This window comes from Sminthopsis crassicaudata, chromosome 3 (genome assembly GCF_048593235.1).
Source record: "Sminthopsis crassicaudata isolate SCR6 chromosome 3, ASM4859323v1, whole genome shotgun sequence".
Taxonomy (NCBI): domain Eukaryota; kingdom Metazoa; phylum Chordata; class Mammalia; order Dasyuromorphia; family Dasyuridae; genus Sminthopsis; species Sminthopsis crassicaudata.
The window spans coordinates 597418058-597437264 of NC_133619.1; the positions used below are offsets into that span (position 1 = coordinate 597418058).

The 19207-nt window shown below is 34.7% G+C and overlaps 1 protein-coding gene across 5 annotated transcripts in view; it reads right to left on the reverse strand.

Annotated features, from left to right (window-relative positions):
- Positions 1 to 19207, reverse strand: part of FOXJ3 (forkhead box J3) — a 136471-nt gene that overhangs the window by 61995 nt on the left and 55269 nt on the right. For all 5 annotated transcript variants that reach the window (XM_074305480.1, XM_074305479.1, XM_074305477.1 and 2 more), the window contains one exon: positions 921 to 995. In XM_074305480.1, coding sequence (XP_074161581.1) covers positions 921 to 995 — 75 coding nt within the window. The remainder of the gene's footprint in view (positions 1 to 920; positions 996 to 19207) is intronic.

Genomic DNA, 19207 nt, shown 5'->3' on the forward strand with positions numbered 1-19207 from the left:
TTATTTTAAAGAAAAAATTTACCCAAAATAAAAGAATTTAAGGTAGACCAAAAAAAGGCAGAGTAAAAAAAAAAAAAAAGAAAAGAAAAAGCAACAAACAATTATACAGAACAGATACAATAGAAGTTGCTCATGCTGTGAATTTTAGTCTTCCTTTTTTCCAAATAAGAAATTTTTGGTCTCTGACATGAAAAAAATATAACCAAATTCCATTTTATAAGGACATTAACAAAACAGACTTTCTCTCAGGTCAGGACAAGGGAAAAAAAACCAAAAAAACCAACAACCAATTTTCAGTAGTACAAGGGTCAGTTATTATATTTGGATCAGTACTCTCCTGCAAATTGCCATTCAGGAAAAGTCTTCCTTTGAAAGCTTCTTAATCACAAAAAGAAGATGGTCTCTTATACAGCTCTGACTTTTAGTAATTTTCCTCAATTGTCCCACAAATGACATAAGATAGATTGTTCCCACTTTATTACAGCCTTAACATTTCATTTTGCTATTTGTATCAATTTCAGTTATTTTCAAATTTGCATTTGAACAACTTTCCAAGAACCATTAAGAATTTCTGATTCTTCTTTTAAAAACTGCCAATTTAAAACCTCATTTTTACGATTGGGGAAGTTACTGGTACATATATAGCCAAGTTTCAGATCCTTATAGATTTTGGATGTTAGAATTTATCAGCTATATTTACCACAAGTGTTTCTTTCCCAAAGTGTTTCTTTTCCTTTAAATTTGCTTTTTTTGCCCCATTAGTATTGTTGCAAGGTTGCTGATATTTAGATTATAAAATCTTTTTTATTTCTTCAATAGTTTTAACCTTTATGTTATTACATATATCATTTGTATTTTGGTGAACATTAAAAACAACTTAAAGATCCAATATTCTTAAAATGATAAAAGGAATTTCCTACCTTTCCAGGGTCATCCTTGGATCGAGGCACTTTAAGAAAACACTTGTTCAGAGAAAGATTGTGTCTTATGGAATTCTGAAATTGAAAGGGAAAGAGTAACCAATGAAAAGGTCAAATGAACTTTTTGTTTTAAAAAAGTCCTTACAGTAGAAACATAAATTTCAACATAAAATATTAACATATAATTAAGGAATGGATTACTTTTTTAAAAATGAAAGCATAAATAGCATTAAGATGATCAACTGTAAATGACTTAGCTATTCTGAGCAATAAAACAATTCAAGCCAATTCCAGAGGACTCATGATGGAAAATATTATCCACTTCCAGAGAAAGAACAGACTAAATGTAGAGCAAAGCATAATATTTTTCACTTTATTTTTCCTGATTTTGCTCTGTTTTCTTTAACAACATGACTAGCATGAAAATGTTATTGCATAATTGTACATGTATAACTTACATCAAATTGCTTTCTCCAGAGGGAAGGGGGGCAGGGGGGAGGGTGTGAAAGGAAGAGGAGAAAGATTTGTACAACAAATCTTTTTTTTGATGGTTAAAAATTGCTTTTACATGCAATTGAGAAAAATAACATTTTTTTTAAATGAAAGCATAAAATTTAAAACACTCAATTTTGTTGCTTCTATTAAACACAGAAGTCCTAAGAATAGTCACATGGAGAAAGATAATTTGTATACTAACTATGAATTGCTAAAAAAAAAAAAAAATCTCAATAATTTAAATAATTCTCTCCTTTACAACACCAGAAAAGTCTTTTTTTCCCCTTTTTCTGAGGCTGGGATTAAGTGACTTGCCCAGGGTCACATAGCTAGGAAGTATTAAGTGTCTGAGACTAGATTTGAACTCAGGTCCTCCTGAATTCAGGGCTGGTGCTCTATCTACTGCGCCACAGCTGCCCCCAACTGGGAAAGTCTTAATTATCAAATGAGGTAATAGAATTTCATTTCCCACTACCAAAGATACATTGAACTTTGACTGCAGAAGGAACGGGATTTACTAAGATATAAAAACATGCTTAACTGAAAATAGAACATAATATCCCCAAAATAATCTACAAAAAAATTAGTTCAAATTATTCAACAGGTGTTTTTAAAAGTACTCTTAAAGTGACTAACTTTATGCAAATATGCAAACCACTGTGCTTCGGAGAGATGGTAGATAATCGAGATGATACAGACTCTGAAAAGTTTGCAATCTAATGAGGAGAAAATTACACTTACACAAATTATTAATTTACAAGTAAAAGAAGAAAGAAAATATACAGGAAAGTAAAGTCAAAGTAGAAAGTAAGAAAAGAAATATAAGCAAATGGTATTTGAGTGGGGGCTAGGAAAAGAGGAAGACTTTAAAAGAAATGCAGAATCTAAGTATGAGGAACAGCAAAAGGACAGATAAAAGGAATGAAAAAGTTGAAATGGAGAAAAAAAAAACAGAGTACATTTGGGCTGGAATAAAGAATAACACAAAAGAGTATGACATGAAATAAAAACATAAAAGGAAACTGGATGAAGGTTGTGGAAGATCTGGAATACCAAGACAAGTTTATAAGTTATTACATATTAAATGGGTAAATCAAACAGCGTTTAGAATAAGAGATGTCTCAATTACAGAGTTATATAAAGAATATTACTAAGACAAAGAATAAAAAAATAAAAAAAATTTTGAGTTATTTTAAAAAAAGCCAAGAATAATCTGAACTGAGTAGCTGCAGTGAGTTACTAAGGCAGACAACAAAATATGTGAGAAAAAATAAATTTCAAGATATTCTTTGGACTTTCCTCTTTTTTTCTCTCCATTTCAAATGTTCTCATTCCTCCTTTGTAACTTTTTTTTTTTTTTTTTTTTTTTTTAAAGTACATAAGGAAAACAGGCAGGGAATAAGCATTTGAAATAGCTTATATGCTAGGCACTGAGCCTATCTACTTTACAATTATTTCATTTGATCTGCATAACCACCCTCAGAGGTGGTGCTATTAATTAGGGCAAATAGAGATTAAATAACTTGTCTAAAGTCATAGAGCTAGTAAGTATGTGGGGCTATATTTGAACACAGTCTTACTGACTATGGGGACTGTACTCTATCTACTTTGTCACCTATCTACTTTTTGTACACTGATCAGTGCAATGTGGACATCTGGACACGATAATAAAATACTCATGAACTCAATACAGAAAGTACCATTATTCACATGACCTCAGAATATCCTGAGGCTTGAATGAAGAAACTTCTTCCCTGAAGAGATTTATCTTTCCCCATCCAATACTTCCCTTCCCACTACTCACCTGCTAACCTTCTAATAAGACATTTTTGTAACGGGTTAAATCAACCTGAATTACTCTGCAGGAAGTACATTCTGGGTGAGAAAAAGAGGAAGTAAGAGTCAGTAATGGTAGTCAACTCTTTCAAGGAGTATGGCTGATAAAAGGAGAGAAAGATATAGGATGACAATTTGAGAGAAAGTATAGTTTGGTGATTATTTCTAAAGATGGGGGAAATGTGAGCATGATTGAAGCTATCAGAGAAGGAACCAGCTAATAAAGGGAAGGTTGAGGATTAAAAAAAGGATGGTTAAGGATATAATCTGATGGGAAAAAACACGAAGAAATGAGTAAGTAAACACAAAGAGAAGATGGAAATCAAATTCAATTATGACTCCTTAAAAAAAAAAAAAAAAAAACATACTGAAGGAAAAGGGAGAAAGTAGGAAATGATGTCAAGGAGTTTTTAGATGAAGAGAATAAAAGGAATTTCATATAAAAATGTTCCAAATCTTTTCAGCAAAATAAGAAGTAAAGTTCCCAGCTGAGAAATCTTTTCCAGACTTTCTAGACTAGAGTTTCTGATAGGGAATCAGGGAGAAATGAAAGTACTGCCTTACTGCAGTGCAGAGTCAACTATAACATGAATATATAACATGAAAGCTATAATGTACTGGGATTTTCTTTAACTTAATTCAGATGGTAGAAACAATCCAGGGCTGAGTTTTGAAAGAGAAGAGTGGTAACAGGACAAAGAGACAAGGGTTTCAATAGAGGACAGTGTACAACTGAAATCACTAGCTATTTAGGTTAAGATTAGAGAAGAAAATGAAATCAGAGAAGGGATAATGGCTTAAAGGGGGAAAGCAACAGGATTTTACTAAATACCTACTATGTTCCAGGCATTATAGACATATTTTTGGATCAGAGACAAAGTATTGAGAAGTGGAGGATATAGATCTTCATGGGGGTAAAGAGGTATGAGTGTTGAAGCACAGGAAGACACAGAATAATATAAAGTCAAGACAGGCGAATGTCTGGGTCCCTAATTAGGAAAGTGAACACTTGGGGGTAATGATAAGATCTAGTGAGTAGACCATCTATCTCTATGTATGGGTAAGGTAAAATGAAAAACAGGTTACATAAAATTTAAGGAGGCTGCCAAAATAAGGTTAGTGGAAGCATTTACATGGGTATTAGATATCAGAGTTTACAGTAAAAGGAAAAGAGGAAAATCATGAGCTAGAAGCTGAATTCCTTAAGAAAATAAAGAGAATGACCTGGGATTTGATATACAATAGTTACCATAATTTATGTGAGGGAAAAATGTTAATTGTTTAGATTTCAAAAAAGAAAGGCTACTGAGTAAAGGAGGTAAAGACCTGGGAAAGGAGTATTTCAAATAATCAGGGTTAGAAGATAGTAAGTTAGTGATGAAAAATGAAAGCTGAAGATGTACCTTTAGAAGGAAGCTAGGTCAGAGACAGCTAACATGAAAAGAAAGTGACAGAAAAGAGTACTACCACCATCCCAAAAACTGCATATCCTTTGATCCAGCAATATCACTACTGGGTTTGTATCCCAAAGACATCTTTAAAAAAAGGAAAAGATACACATGTACACAATTGTTAGTAACTGGTCTTTTTGTGGTAGCATGGAACTGGAAACTGAGTGGATGCCCATCAGTTGGAGAATGTTATAGAATATTATTGTTCTATAAGAAACGATCAGCAGGAGAGAGACCTGGAGAGACTTATGTGAACTGATGCTAAGTGAAATGAGCAGAACCAGGTCGTCATTGTACACAGCAACAAAATTATATGATGATCAATTCTGATGCACCTGGCTCTTTTCAACAATGAGGTGATTCAGGCCAATTCCATTAGACTTATGATGGAGGCTCAGTGTGGATCACAATATAGTATTTTCACTCCCCCCCCCCCTTTTGATCTGACTTTTCTTGCACAGCATGATAAATGTGGAAATATATTTAGAAGAATTACATGTTTAACCTATATTGGATTTCTTGCTCTTTAGAGGAGGGGGAAGAAAAAGAGGAAGAAAAATTTGGGAACATAAGGTTTTGCAAGGGTGAATATTGAAATTATTTCTTCTTGTATTTTGAAAAAAAAAATAAAAAGCATTATTAAAAAAAGAAAGAAAGGGGTCCTATTAACACATACCAAATAGAAATTTGTAGATTAATATGCAAGAACCTTTTCTTCTTTTTACACTAAAATGTTTGCTGTTACTAATGATTCTTAAGTTTAGATAAAAGATTAAAAAAAACAACAGAGGTTGATTGATTACTGATTAGGGATGTTGTAGATTAGATAATCAGATTAGACGATCACTGAGTTTCTGCAATTACATATTAATTACAACTGTTTCATTTGGGATCACATTCATGGTGTGGTATTTTTATTTTAATTTGCTTTTCCCTTTTGTAGTCAGAGTTGACTGCAATTCTTAGAACAGTTCTTTAAAAAATAGGCAGGGTGGGCAGCTAGGTGGCACAGTGGATAGAGCACTAGCCCTGAAATCAGGAGGATCTGAGTTCAAATCTGGAATTAACAATTCCTAGCTGCGTGATCCTGGGCAAGTCAATTAACCCAATTGCCTCAGCAAAAAAAAAAAAAAAAAAAAAAAAAAAAAAGAGAATGGTTTGCCATTTTCTTCTCCAGATAAGAAGAAACTGAGATAAGCAGGATTAAGTGACTTACCCAGAAATAGTGTGTCTGGGACTGGATTTGAACTCAGATGTTCATGACTCCAGGCCAGTGCTCTATTCAAGGTACCCCCAGCTGACTATAGTTTTAAAACTTAAAAAGCATCAATTCATTTTATCCTTACAATAATCTTGTGAGAAATAGGTGCTACTGTTATTCCCCTTTTCCAAATGAGGAAATAAAACTCTGGGAAGTTAAAAGATTTGGCCATGACTAAATAGCTAATTTGTTCAGAGGCTAGATGTTCCAAACACCAAATTCAGCAATCTTTCGATTATACCACACTACTTTAAATGTCCCAGCTGGCTTCTTTTATCAAGCTCCTCAACTCCATGATTTTCCTCTTCAGCCTAATTCAGTTATCCACAAGGATACAGCCTATGTCATCTATCACTGCCCATAACTGGATTACATTAATGATTTAGCATTCTAAGATTCCTTTCATTGTTCTCTTCAGTCTCTTTCAAAGGCAACTTTTGTATTTCTGCTTTTGATTTCAACTTTATCTCTTATCTAGAAATTTTCCCTTTGATCACCTCCTTCCTTCTTGTTTGGTCCCTTCTTCCCTATTGACCAACATACCTACATCTCCTGCCATATTTTAAAACTTCCATGACCTTAGTATTCCCTGAAGCTATTATTCTATATCTCTCTTTCATGCAGCCAAGCCCCTAGAAAAATCAAATCAGTCTTAATTCTGATTTTGCTTACTTCCCACTTATTTCTCAACTCCTTTCAAAATGATTTCCAGCCCTATCATCCTGGAAATTATTCTTTCCCTCTAAAGTTCCCAATGATTTCAAACTACTCAATCCAATGTCTTTTTCTCAGTACTTACAATTTTTGACCTAACAGACGTTTTTTGATTTTGTCCATCATGAAAGATTCTGTCCTATATTGGTGTCTGTGACACTATACTCACAATATCAGATTAGTCCTTTTCATGATCATATATTCCATTCCTCTTCAACTGAGAGCCTATCTCCCTAAGATTCTGTTCTGGGACTGCTTCTCTCTTTATATCCTCTCTCTTGGTAATATCACCAGTTTCCATGGATTTAAGTATCATCTTTATGCAGGTGACTTCCAAATCATCCAGCTATTTCTTGCTAGCCATCACGCCTGAATGTAATACTGGTATTTCAAATACCATGTTCAAAATGGAACTCATTATTGTCCTTTTCCCTAACGCTGGTTTACCTCCAAACTTTCCTGTTTCTCTTTTGACAGCATTTCTTTTCCTGATTTTTATTTCATCCTTCTAATCATCCAAGTTCATAAGTTTAGATCATTCGTAATTCTCCTCTTCTGTCTCCTTCCCTCCCTTTCTCTTTTCTTCCTGTTTCTTATTCCTTTTCTCTACCATACCTAAACAGCTGTTAGATTGGATTGTCTGTCTACCTCTACAATATGTTTTGCATCTACTCTTTTATCTTCACTCAGTCACCCTAGGTTGGCCTCATCATCTCTTACTTGGGACTACTGCAATAGCTTCCTAAATGGTATCCTTGCTTCCAGTTTCTCCAGTCTCCATCCACACAGCTGCCAAAGCAATTTTCCTAAAGCAAAGATCCTACCATGTCTCTCTCTGGCTCAAAAATCTTCAGTGGTTCTCTATTGCCTCTAGAATAAAATATAAACTCCTAAGCTTGACATTTAAAGCTTTGTATAATCTGGCTTCAGCTTACCTTTCAAGACTGTTCATATTACTCCCCTTCACTTAGGCTACATTCCATTCAAACTGGTCTACCAACTGTTCCCAGAACTCAAAATTCTTTAACTCCCATCTCGATGCACAGGCTGTCCCCTCCCATGCTCAGAATGCTCATTTCCCTCACTTCTGCCTCTGGGCATCCTTCACTTACTGAGGTTCAATCTAGTTCCTACAGATTTTTGCAGAGCTACAGGACACTTTTCCTGGTTTTGGCAGTACTCATCCTCCTCAAATCATTTTATATTTATCTATGTATATGTTCTATTTCCCTGATTGTGTTGGCTCTTTTGAGGGCAGTGGCTTAAATTTCTGTCTTTGTACCCCTGAAACCTACCGCAGTGACTTTCATATGTCTAGGTTTTTGTTTGATTTGGTTTAGGGTTTGGGGAGAAAAAATGAATGGAATAGGGAAGGAGATACAAGGATAACCAAATTATTCTTAAGTCCTCAAAATGAAAACTACCTATCACTGAGCACCAGTAATTCATCTACAATAATTGTTTTTTCTAACTCATAATCCTATTGCCTTAAATTTTATTAAGTGACCTATTCTGGCCAAAGAGCTAGCAACTATCAAAAGTATGAGTAAAAAGTAGAACAGAGATGTCAAACATGCTCTACAACACTCCCTAGTGTCTCCCCAATCCAAATTAAAACATAAATGGAAACTATTTACCAAAATATAATAAAGCATAGATAAATATTATATTTTAGGACTAAATACATGCTCTGCATGGATCCTTATGTATAGATTATCCATTATTTCTATTCATGTCTGACATCACAAATACTGAGAAGTTGTTACATATAAAATGAGGATAGTCCCAATTTTATGAGTAAAGCAGGAGGCTGGATGATGCAAAAGTTTAGAGAGAAGAGAGTCAGGAATGTCACTGTGAGGAATGAATCACTCAAGGAAGAATACAAAAACTGTCATACATCAATGAGAGCCAAATTGAAGTGAGAAAAGGAAGTGTACACAGCAGGAAAAGTTCTGACTTCCTTCAGCAGTAATAAGCAGCACTTAAGTAGGAATGGAAAAAGGAAGACAATCTGGGAATTTGGGAATATAGAAAGGGATATAATTGAAGTCACATACTGAAGAGCTGGCCTGAACAAGAAAAAAAAAAATAACCATGTCTTCCTCATATATTCCAATTTAAGACAGTAAAATATGGAGAAGTTTTGATGAGGAAAGCCACAACAGATGACCATGATTTTCTGAGTAAAGAAGGGGGCAAGGTCACCTTCATAAAATAGCAAATGTAAGAACTGACTAGCTATAGGATATGGTAAATATCTAATAATCTATAAGTTTCTCTAGGTTGATGAGGTGATGGAGCACATAGTCAGAATTTATTAACAGGGCTGAGTATAAATCCCTGAAGCATGTTTTCCTCCAAATTCCAAAGAGCTGGATCTAGGGGCCAGAAAGAGTTCCTAGTAGGCCCCAGGAGCAGTAAATTATTAAATCAGTTATAAGAGATCAGAATGAAAACAAAGGCGGCCTAACTTTTTGGCCTTTTTGATAAAGGGAATGGAACAATAAAAGCAGGGTTTCTGACAACATTAATAGTGACCATAAAGGAAGAAAAGTTCATGACCAAAGAAAAGGTAGAGAAGTTCATAAGAGCTAAAATTGGTGATTTTGACTACATAAACTTAAAAAGATTTTACCTAAACAAAACCAATGCTACTAAAATTAGAGGGTGGAAGCAAAAAATAGGTGGAGGGGAAATCATGTTAGTAAATTTCTCTCAAAGATTTCATTTTTAAAATATATAGGGAATCAAGCCAAATTTATTAAAATAAGATTCATTCCCCAAGTGACAAATGGTCAAAGAATATGAATGGGCAATATTCAGAGAAAGAAATCAAAGCCATCAAAAATCACAAGTAAAAACATTTTAAATCACTAATAGAGAAATGCAAAATTAAACTACCTCATACTCATAAGATTAGCTAAAATGACAAAAAAGGAAAATGACACCTTGAAAGTGCAGCAATAATGAACTAAGCTAATTCCCCAAGATCAAAGAAAGAGGAAAAGGACCCCTATGTACAAAAATATTTATAGCAGTTCTTTTTGTAGTAGTAAAAAACTGAAACTGAGGGACTACCCATCAACTGGGAAATGGCTAAACATGATATATGAATGTGATGGAACACTATTGTGTTATAATAATGACAAAGGACATGGTTACAGAAAAACCTGGGAAGACTTGCATGAACTAATGAAAAATTACATGAAGGGAACAATATATAAAATTAACTACAATATTATGATAACCAATTGTGAAAGATAGTGATCCACCACAATTCCAAAGGATTCATAAGGAAACATACTATAACCTGATTAAAACTTAAGAGTGAGTACTACAGCATATTTTCTTCTCTTTTTCTTGCCCCCTCCTTTTTTGGGGGATTTGACAGAGCTAGTGTGGGAATTTGTTTTGCATGACTATACACGCATAAATACAATAAGTATCATTTTTCTTGCCTTCTCAATGGATGGCAAAGAGTTCAAGGGTGGGGAAAGAGAATTTGGAACTAAAAAAAAATGATTATATACATATATATGTGCATATATATGTTAGTGCTGACTTATGAGTTATATAATAAAGCTCTTATTTGACCCTCCGTTAAACTGAGGTGCTAAAGAATGCAATTATTTGTTGGTCTGAGTTACTTTAACAAACATAAAAATAATAAAACAGTCTCTTTAAAGAGGCTTGCGAATGAAAAATGTTGGAGGGAATATGAAAAATGTACATGTAATTGAGAAAAACAATTAAATGTAAAAAAAAAAAAAAAAAGCAACATAGAGGATTACACAAGTAAGTCTTTTCATTCATTTAAGCATTCTTTCCCATTACTGAACAAAGTCTTTTGATAGGTTTTTATTATATCTAACTCTTAAATACCTGGTTTGCCAAAAATAACTGTTTGCTGACAATGTACCAAGCTATGTAAGACTCCATTCTTGACTCCAAGAAGCTCCAAACCACCACAATTTTTCTTTTTCTTTTCTTTTTTTTTTTTAATTCATTTTTCCAAATTATCCCCTCCTTCCCTCCACTCCCCCCCCCCCCATGACAGGCAATCCCATACATTTTACATGCACCACAATTTTTCAACCCAAGTCTAACCTAGTCAGCCTCTCTGAATTTAGTGAGGCTAAATAAGTCTCAGGTCATGACATATATATTATCTGTAACTAAGGCGACTTTCCTCTAGCTTCTTAAGATCTGCAAAGACTTGTGCTCTGCTAACAAAGTCTTCTGAGAACACAATCACCACTACACCATGAGGAGATATCAAAAAATTCTAAAACAGAATATACAGGACTATACATCATAACAAACCAGATTTGGTTTAACCAAGGCAAAATAAAGCAATACTATATCACCATTTTTAATTATACATCTAAACATTCTTGTGATCTAAAAGCAAATTAACTTTTCTGATCTTCTAATCGCATTGCTTCAGACTATTAAAATACTCAGGTTCTTTACACATAACCCTATTGTCTCTTGCAACTTGACTACTGATTTTTTTCAAATGCAAGTCTAATCCCTAAGAAGGAAATGTGGTTCAAAGCAAAGCTCTGACTCTTTAGCCAATGTTTAAATCCCATCTCTCACATTTACTACCCTATGTGATCTTAGGCTTCTTTCGTAACCTTCACAAACTTCCATTTCTTCACTTGTAAAATGAAGGGGTTAGAATAGGTGACCTATTAAATTTGAGCTTGTTAATTTTGACCTACCCTTGCTGATGCCAGAAATCTTTTTGGATCGAAATTCACATCATCTAACATTGTGGATTCTCTCCACAAAAGTTTTCTAACATTTACAACATTCTAACATTAACTTTAACATTTATGCTACAGTCAGTCAACAAAACCTTAATTATGGACTTGTACTATAATAGCACTATATTAAGCCATCTAAATAAGCCTTCATTGAAATCACTGACAAAAATCTCAACAGAGCAGGATCAGAGTTTGAAAGTTAAAATTTTCCACTATCAAAAAAATAAATAAATAAATCTACTATTCAAAATTCTTTGTGTCCACTCACTTAAAAACTTCTAAAGCCATTCTATCACTTGCACCCCTCTACCATATTTCCAAGGAAATTTGTCTAATGCCTTGCTGAAATTCAACTGTGTCAATAGCATTCTGCTAACACTGTAAAATAAAAGGAAATTAATTTAGTCACCTGTGACTGTTTCTTATTCAACTTCTGCAAGCTTTTACTTGTAAGGGTTAAAAAACCTCTGGAAGCAAGGAAGGCAGTTTAAGGCATGTGGGAGGACCTGAGGGATGAGAGGTTCTGAGGCACAGGCGAGTCCTACATGGAGGTGGGGCACAGCCCCATTAGGCGGTGTCTGATTCCAGGTACCTAGCCTCCCTCCTTAGTGCTCTCAAAGCCTAGCACGCCTCCCTCCTTCTTCTCGGGCCAATCACATTATGCCAGGTTCCTAGAGGACTTCCCCCTTCCCCCATATCATCAGTGGGGTATAAATATGTGCTATCTCAGAATAAAGTTCTCTTTTGCTTCACCCCTACCTAATGGTGGTCTGTCTCTATGGGATCTGGGTTGGTGCCCAAAGACGGGTAAGTGTGGCCTAGCCGTGCCGTTGACGGACGGGCATTAAGAGTAGCTCTAAGGGGAGCTACCAGGTTAGAGTAGTCCCTAGGGGTGTAGCATTTACTCATCATCACTTTTCTTCTAAGTACTCACTTATATTTTAAAAAGTTCTGGATTCTAATAGAAAAGTTCATTAGGGTAAAGTTTGAAAGTATTTTCTAAAAGCCTCATTTCCAAATATATAGAGAATTGACTCAAATTTATAAGAATTCAAGCCATTCTCCAGTTGAGAAATAGTCAAAGGATATGAATAACTTTCAGATGAAGAAATTAAAACCATTTCTAGTCATATGAAAAGGTGCTCTAAATCACTATTGATTAGAGAAATGCGTATTAAGAAAACTCTGAGGTACCACTACACACTTCTCAGATTGGCTAAGATGGGAGGAAAAGATAATGATGAATGTTGGAGAGGATGTGGGAAAACTGGGATACTATACTAACACATGGTTGGTGGAGTTGTGAAGTGATTTAGCCATTCTGAAGAATAATTTGGAACTAGGCCCAAAGGGCTATCAAACTGATCATTACACTTTGATCCAGTAGTATTTCTATTGAGCTTGTATGATAAAGAGATCTTAAAGGAAGGAAAGCAACCCACATGTGCAAAAATGTTTGTGGCAGCCCTTTTTATAATGGCAAGGAACTAGAAACTAAGTGGATGCCCATCGGTTGGAGAATGGCTGGATAAGTTATGGTATATAAATGTTATGGACTATTATTGTTCTATAAGAAATGATCAGGAGGATTTCAGAGAGGTCTGGAGAGACTTTCATGAACTGATGCTAAATGACAGGCAACAGCAATATTATACAATGATCAATTCTGATGGACATGGCTCTTTTCAACAATGAGATGATTCAGGTCAGTTCCAATGGTTGTTATAAAGAGAGCCATCCACACCCAGAGAGAAGATTGTGGGAACTGAGTATGGGTCACAATATAATATTTTCACATTTTTGTTGCTAATTATTTGCATTTTGTTTTCTTTCTCATTTTTTCCTTTTTGATGTGATTTTTCTTTTGTAATATGATAATTGTGGAACTATGTATAGAAGAACTGCATCTGTAAACATATATTGAATTTCTTGCTTTCTAGGAGAGGGAATGGGGAAAAAGAGGAAGAAAAAAATTTGGAATAAGATAGCTTTCATTTCTTTATCTGAAAACTGCATGTTCATATTCTGTCAATCAGGCAATGGCTTGTATTCCTATAAATCTGATTCCGTTCTAAACACACACACACACACACACACACACACACACACACACACACACACACACATATATATATATACACACATATATATATAATTTGAGAAAAGAGGTCTTTATCAGAGACAATTGCTGTAAATATTTTTTCCCAGCTTACCACTTTTATTCTAATTTTGGTTGCACTGATTTTTTAAATACAAATTTTCCTTATTTTAATAAAATCAAAATTATGTATTTTACATTTTATAATGCCTGTAATTCACTTAACTTCTTTAAGAATCTGCATGCTGATATTTGTGGAAATATGTATAGAAGAACTGACCATGTTTAACATATATTGGATTACTTGCCATCTAGAAGGTAGGGAAAAGGGAGGGAAAAAATTTGAAACACAAGATTTTGCAAGGGTGAAAGATTATCCATGCATATATTTTGAAAGAATCTGCAGATTATAGTGAATATATGCTTAATATTGATATTGCTTCATTGTCTATAGTACCTTTTAACAAGATGTAGCTTAATTGGCCCTATTCTTGCCTTTCATTTTTCTGAGACCAAGATTGCTCCCCACCTCCCTACTTTTTTAACTTCAGCTGAAGCATAATAGATTTTGTTCCTGCCCCATACCTTAACTCTATATATATCTCTTTGCTTTAAGTGTGCTTCTTGTAAACAAGATATTATAAGTTTACGGTTTTTGATTTGTTTTACTTCTCCTTCATTTTATGGGAGAGTCCATCCCATTCACATTCATAGTGATGATTATTGTTTATTTCCTTTCATTCTGCTTTTCCTCTCCCTTTCCCTTCTCAATATTTTGCTTCTATCTATCACTTCCCCTGATCTGGACTCTTCTGTTAGTGTATGTAGTATCTTTTTATGTGAAATAATACCTTTCCTCTTGCTTATCCTTTAATTTTTTTGTCATTCCCTTAAATTCATGTTACACCTGGATCCTTCTGTCTATGTATATTCCTTTAAGCTGTATTATTATTAATGAACCAATTTTTAAGAATTACAAATATTATCTTCCCATGTAGAGATGTAAACAGTTTAGCTTACTGAATCCTTGATGATTTCTTTTCCCTTTTTACCTGTTCATGCTTCTCTTGAGTTTTGATATTGGAGGTCAAATTTTTGGTTTAATTCTGGTCTTCTCCCTATGAAAGCTTTGAAATCCTTCAATTTCACTGAATGATCATTTTTTTCTCTTTGATGTATTATGCATTATTTCACCAGTTAAATGAGTCTTGGTTATAGTCCTACAACCTTTGCTTTCTGGAATATCATGCTCCATGACCTCTAACCTTTTAAAGCTGCAGCTGCTAAGTATTGATATTTGAAACTCCTTGATATCCCAATTGTTTCTTTCTGGCCACTTAAGAGTATTTCTTCCTTGACATGATAATTTTATAATTTGGCTATTATGTTCTTTAGAGTTTTTATTTTGACGATCTCTTTTCTGATGTGATTAGTGGATTCTTCCAATATCTTCTGGTTCCAGGTTATCATGGCAGTTTTCCTTGATAATTTTCTTTAAGATGTTGCCCACATCCGTCTTTTAATATGGCTTTCAGGTAGTCCAATGATTCTGATAATCTCTCCTGGATCTATTTTCCAGCTCAACTGTTTTCCCCATGAGGTATTTTATGTTTCCATTTTCATCCATTCTTTTGAATTTGTTTAGTTGCTGCTTGTTATTGCACAAAGTGGTTAAGCTCCCACTTGCCCAATTCTAACTTTTAAAAAGTTGTTTTCCTCAATAAGCTTTTTGTACTTTCTTTTCTATCCAATTGTACTTTTTAAGGAGCTGTTTTTTTCAGTGAATTTTACTATCTTCTTTTCCCAATTCTTTTAAGCAGGTTTCCCCCACCCCCCAAGCTGCTGGTTTCTTTTTAAGAATCTCAATCACTCTCATTTCTTTTCCCAATTTTTTCTTCTACCTTTCTTACGTGATTTTAGGTTCCTTTTTGAGCTCTTCTATTAGTTTTTTCTGATCTTGAGATCATTTCCTGCTTTTCTTTAGATCTTGGCCATAGGTATTTTGACATGCTTCTTCTGAGTTTGTATCTTCCCTGTTACCATAATAGTTTTCTATGGGCAGATTCTTTTGTCGTTTTTTACTCAGGTTTTGTTTTTTTAAAAAACCTTTTTCCTTTCTACTCCCACAGTGGAAGGAGCACTGTCTCAGGCTTCTTATGCTATCGGTTACAGGTTTTGACTGTTTACCTAGAACTACAGTGCTGCTTCTCTGAGGCCTAAGGAAAGGGAGGGGAGGGGAGAGAAAGTGGGAATGGGATGGGGAAGCCTTCTATCTAGTGCTACGCTGAGGGGCTGGAGGGTGCCTAATAATGCTGGAGGTCATAGAAGCTTACCCAATGTTGAGCCAGGGTCCTAGTGCTGGTGTCTGGGGTGTGCTGAGGCCAGTGGAGTATTTCTGCATTTTCTCTGGGATACAATAAAGCATGTGGTAATCTGAACACAGGCATTTAGCTGCCTATTTGCTTGGGATTACATTACACTATATTGAAGTACATGGCAGTTCTCAGAGTAGGGGTCTGCCCAGTTTCCTGGCTATGCTGAAGTACATGAAGATTTATGGTATTGGCATTTACATGCTCCACTATACTGGTGGGCTCAGGATCACCTACTGGTTTGCCAAAGTGCAACTTTGCTGCTGGCCTGATGAGACACTTTCTATCCTGAATTGTGTTCCCCTTTTCCTGACAATCTTCCAAGTATGTTGAGTTAAAAGATTATTTCACTGTCTTTTTTTTTTTTTTTTTTTTTTTTTTTTTTGCAGGTTTTGCTATTTTCAGATTTGTTGAGATCCCACTTTATGGTTATTTGGAGGTGACTATGACAGAGTTATATGGATTTACTGCTTACTCCACCATCCTGGCTCCCAGAAGTCACTGAGAGAACAAAGTTAAAATCTGAAGCAGTAATAAGACAGAATTCTATATATTCACTCATCATAATTGTGTTCTTGAATGCATCCTCCATCTCTTCCTTGTCCTTCCTTACTGAAATCAACTTTGAAATTTCACCTCTAAAGTTCAAGTTACAACTCATCACAAATTGTATGAAACCATGTTCATCCTGTCTCAAAATTCTAGTTATTGCTACTTTAACAAGTTCCTAAATGTTCAGAATGAGGTCCAGAATAATAGTTTGTCAATTATTCTAGCTTTTAAAAGATAAAATTATTTGGAAAGCAAGTCAGTCATTCACCAACTTCTCTGCTTTCAACATCTTCAATTTGAACTTATGATATAGTAACTTGAAGTAGTTAGATGGCACAATGGATTGAGTGCTGAACTTGGGAATCAATATGATCAAAATTTAATAGAAAAACTTTTGTCTCAAATACTTTACTAGCTATGTTGACCCTATTTTGAACAAGTCACTTCAGCACCTTCCTCACAGAGTCACTCTGAAAATCAAATAAGATATATAAAGCATTATATAAATGATAGCTGTTATTATTAATATTATTGAATTTTTGGTTGTTTGGTCATGTTCAGTTGTTTTCAATTATCTCTGACTCTCAATAATTCCATTTGGGATTTTCCTGCAAATATACTGGCATGGTCCTCCATTTCCTCTGCAACTCATTCTACAGAGGAGGAAACTGAAGCAGTAATGTCTGGGCTAGCTTTCCTGAGGGACTTGGGACCAGCCTTGGTCTCAGCAGAATAATCACCATGAGAATAAAGTCCAAAGTCTTTATTGTCTCCTTCAGTCTCCCAGTCTGAACCAGTCTCCCCTATAGTACGAAGCAGGAGAGCCACCAAGAGGATAGTCAAAGATAGAATGTCTATCTTCCAGTCCTTGTTGGCCCTTATATATCTTCTTGTAATTACATCATGCTAAGTACTAAGTATATATGTGAACTAAAGAACAATCATCTCATCAATTCCACTGAGTTAACACCTTGTTTCAAGTATACTTCTCCAGAGTTCCTTCTCTCTACATGAGGCAAACAAGATTAAGTGACTTGCCCAGGGTCACACAGTTAGTGTCTGGGACAAAATCTGAACCTAGGAAGATGTCTTTTTGACTGACTCTAGGCCCAGCACTCTTAGCCAATGTGCCAACTAACCTGTAGCAAATTCCCACCATAAGAGGGCTTACTTCTTTCTCTTTTACTCAAAGTTTTCTCTACTTTGCTTTCCTAACATTTGTGAATTTCTAATTAAGCAAATATCTTTTGATTCAAAACAATTACCTTATAACAATCTTTTTCTTCATATTGTTTTTTAGACATGTACCAATTCTATTTTTTCCCCATCATTGCTACGTTTTTGAATAATATCTGATCAATAACATGATCCAGACTACCATGCCATTGAATCTGATGAAGTCTAGAATGATGCAGAGAGTTGAGAGTGAGGAAAGAGAAAATAATGGGGGAAGAGTCCAACATCTGACTTTCCATTTTAGGGAGGATCCTTGGTAAGCCAACCTTCATTTCTCCTGGATCTGCTTCTGACTTCCTAGACTTTGAACACAATGCCCACACCCTCCAGCTTTTCAACTTTTTCTACTGTTTTTCCCTTTTTAGAATTAACTTCTTACATCCCCAGTGCTTGGCAAAGCAATCAGCATACAATAAGCATTAAATGCTTAATAAGTGCTTATAGATTCTAACAACTACCAATTTTCTTTCTTTCTTTCTTTCTTTCTTTCTTTCTTTCTTTCTTTCTTTCTTTCTTTCTTTCTTTCTTCCTTCCTTCCTTCCTTCCTTCCTTCCTTCCTTCCTTCCTTCCTTCCTTCCTTCCTTCCTTCCTTCCTTTCTTTCTTTCTTTCTTTCTTTCTTTCTTTCTTTCTTTCTTTCTTTCTTTCTTTCTTTCTTTCTTTCTTTCTTTCTTTCTTTCTTTCTTTCTTTCTTTCTTTCTTTCTTTCTTTCTTGTCAGATGTTCAAGTCCCAAAGAATGATGGTATGGGAATTGAGTAATAAAAATACAATAATATAGGTCAAAAATATCAAATATGTTGCTTTAGGCTGCATGCACTACCACATGCAGCCTAAAACAAATTAAAATTTATCTGGGAAACTTTTAACAAACAAACAAAAAGACAGAAAATATGGTTTAGTGGCCTCTATTTATAATTAAGTATAATACTATTGATCCACGTAGTAAAGATTCTAATTAGGTTTAAAGTCACTGAGAATTGAAAGATTCATTTAAAAGTCAAAACATAAAACGTGGAAGGACCTCAGAAGAAGAAACATATTTGATGATAATGATAGAAGAATGATCTGGAAATGACAGAATAATGATTAAGAATAATCACTTTATTCCTATAGCTTGGGGAAAATGAGAGGAATAGATTCCAGTAGAGAAAATTTTAAGTTATACAATGTTTCATTGAAAGGAAAGAGGAGGAATGTTGTTTGAAAATTTCTATAATATATATGTTTGTTGAAAATATCGTGTGATCCCAAAGGACACAGGAATGGTAAACTAGAAAGGAATGAGAATAGTTGAGAATAAGGACAATCATAACCAAGAAAAGGTCAAAGGAAAAAGTAGCATGGGCATACTATTCATATCTACACTGTGAGACTATATTACTAGGATTAGGAAGTCAGCAGTAGAAGGTTGATTGGCATGGCATATTCCAATGGCAAATGTAATGTTTGGGATAGCTTTCTGGAGGTACTCCAGAAAGGCCTTGGTCTCAGCAAGATG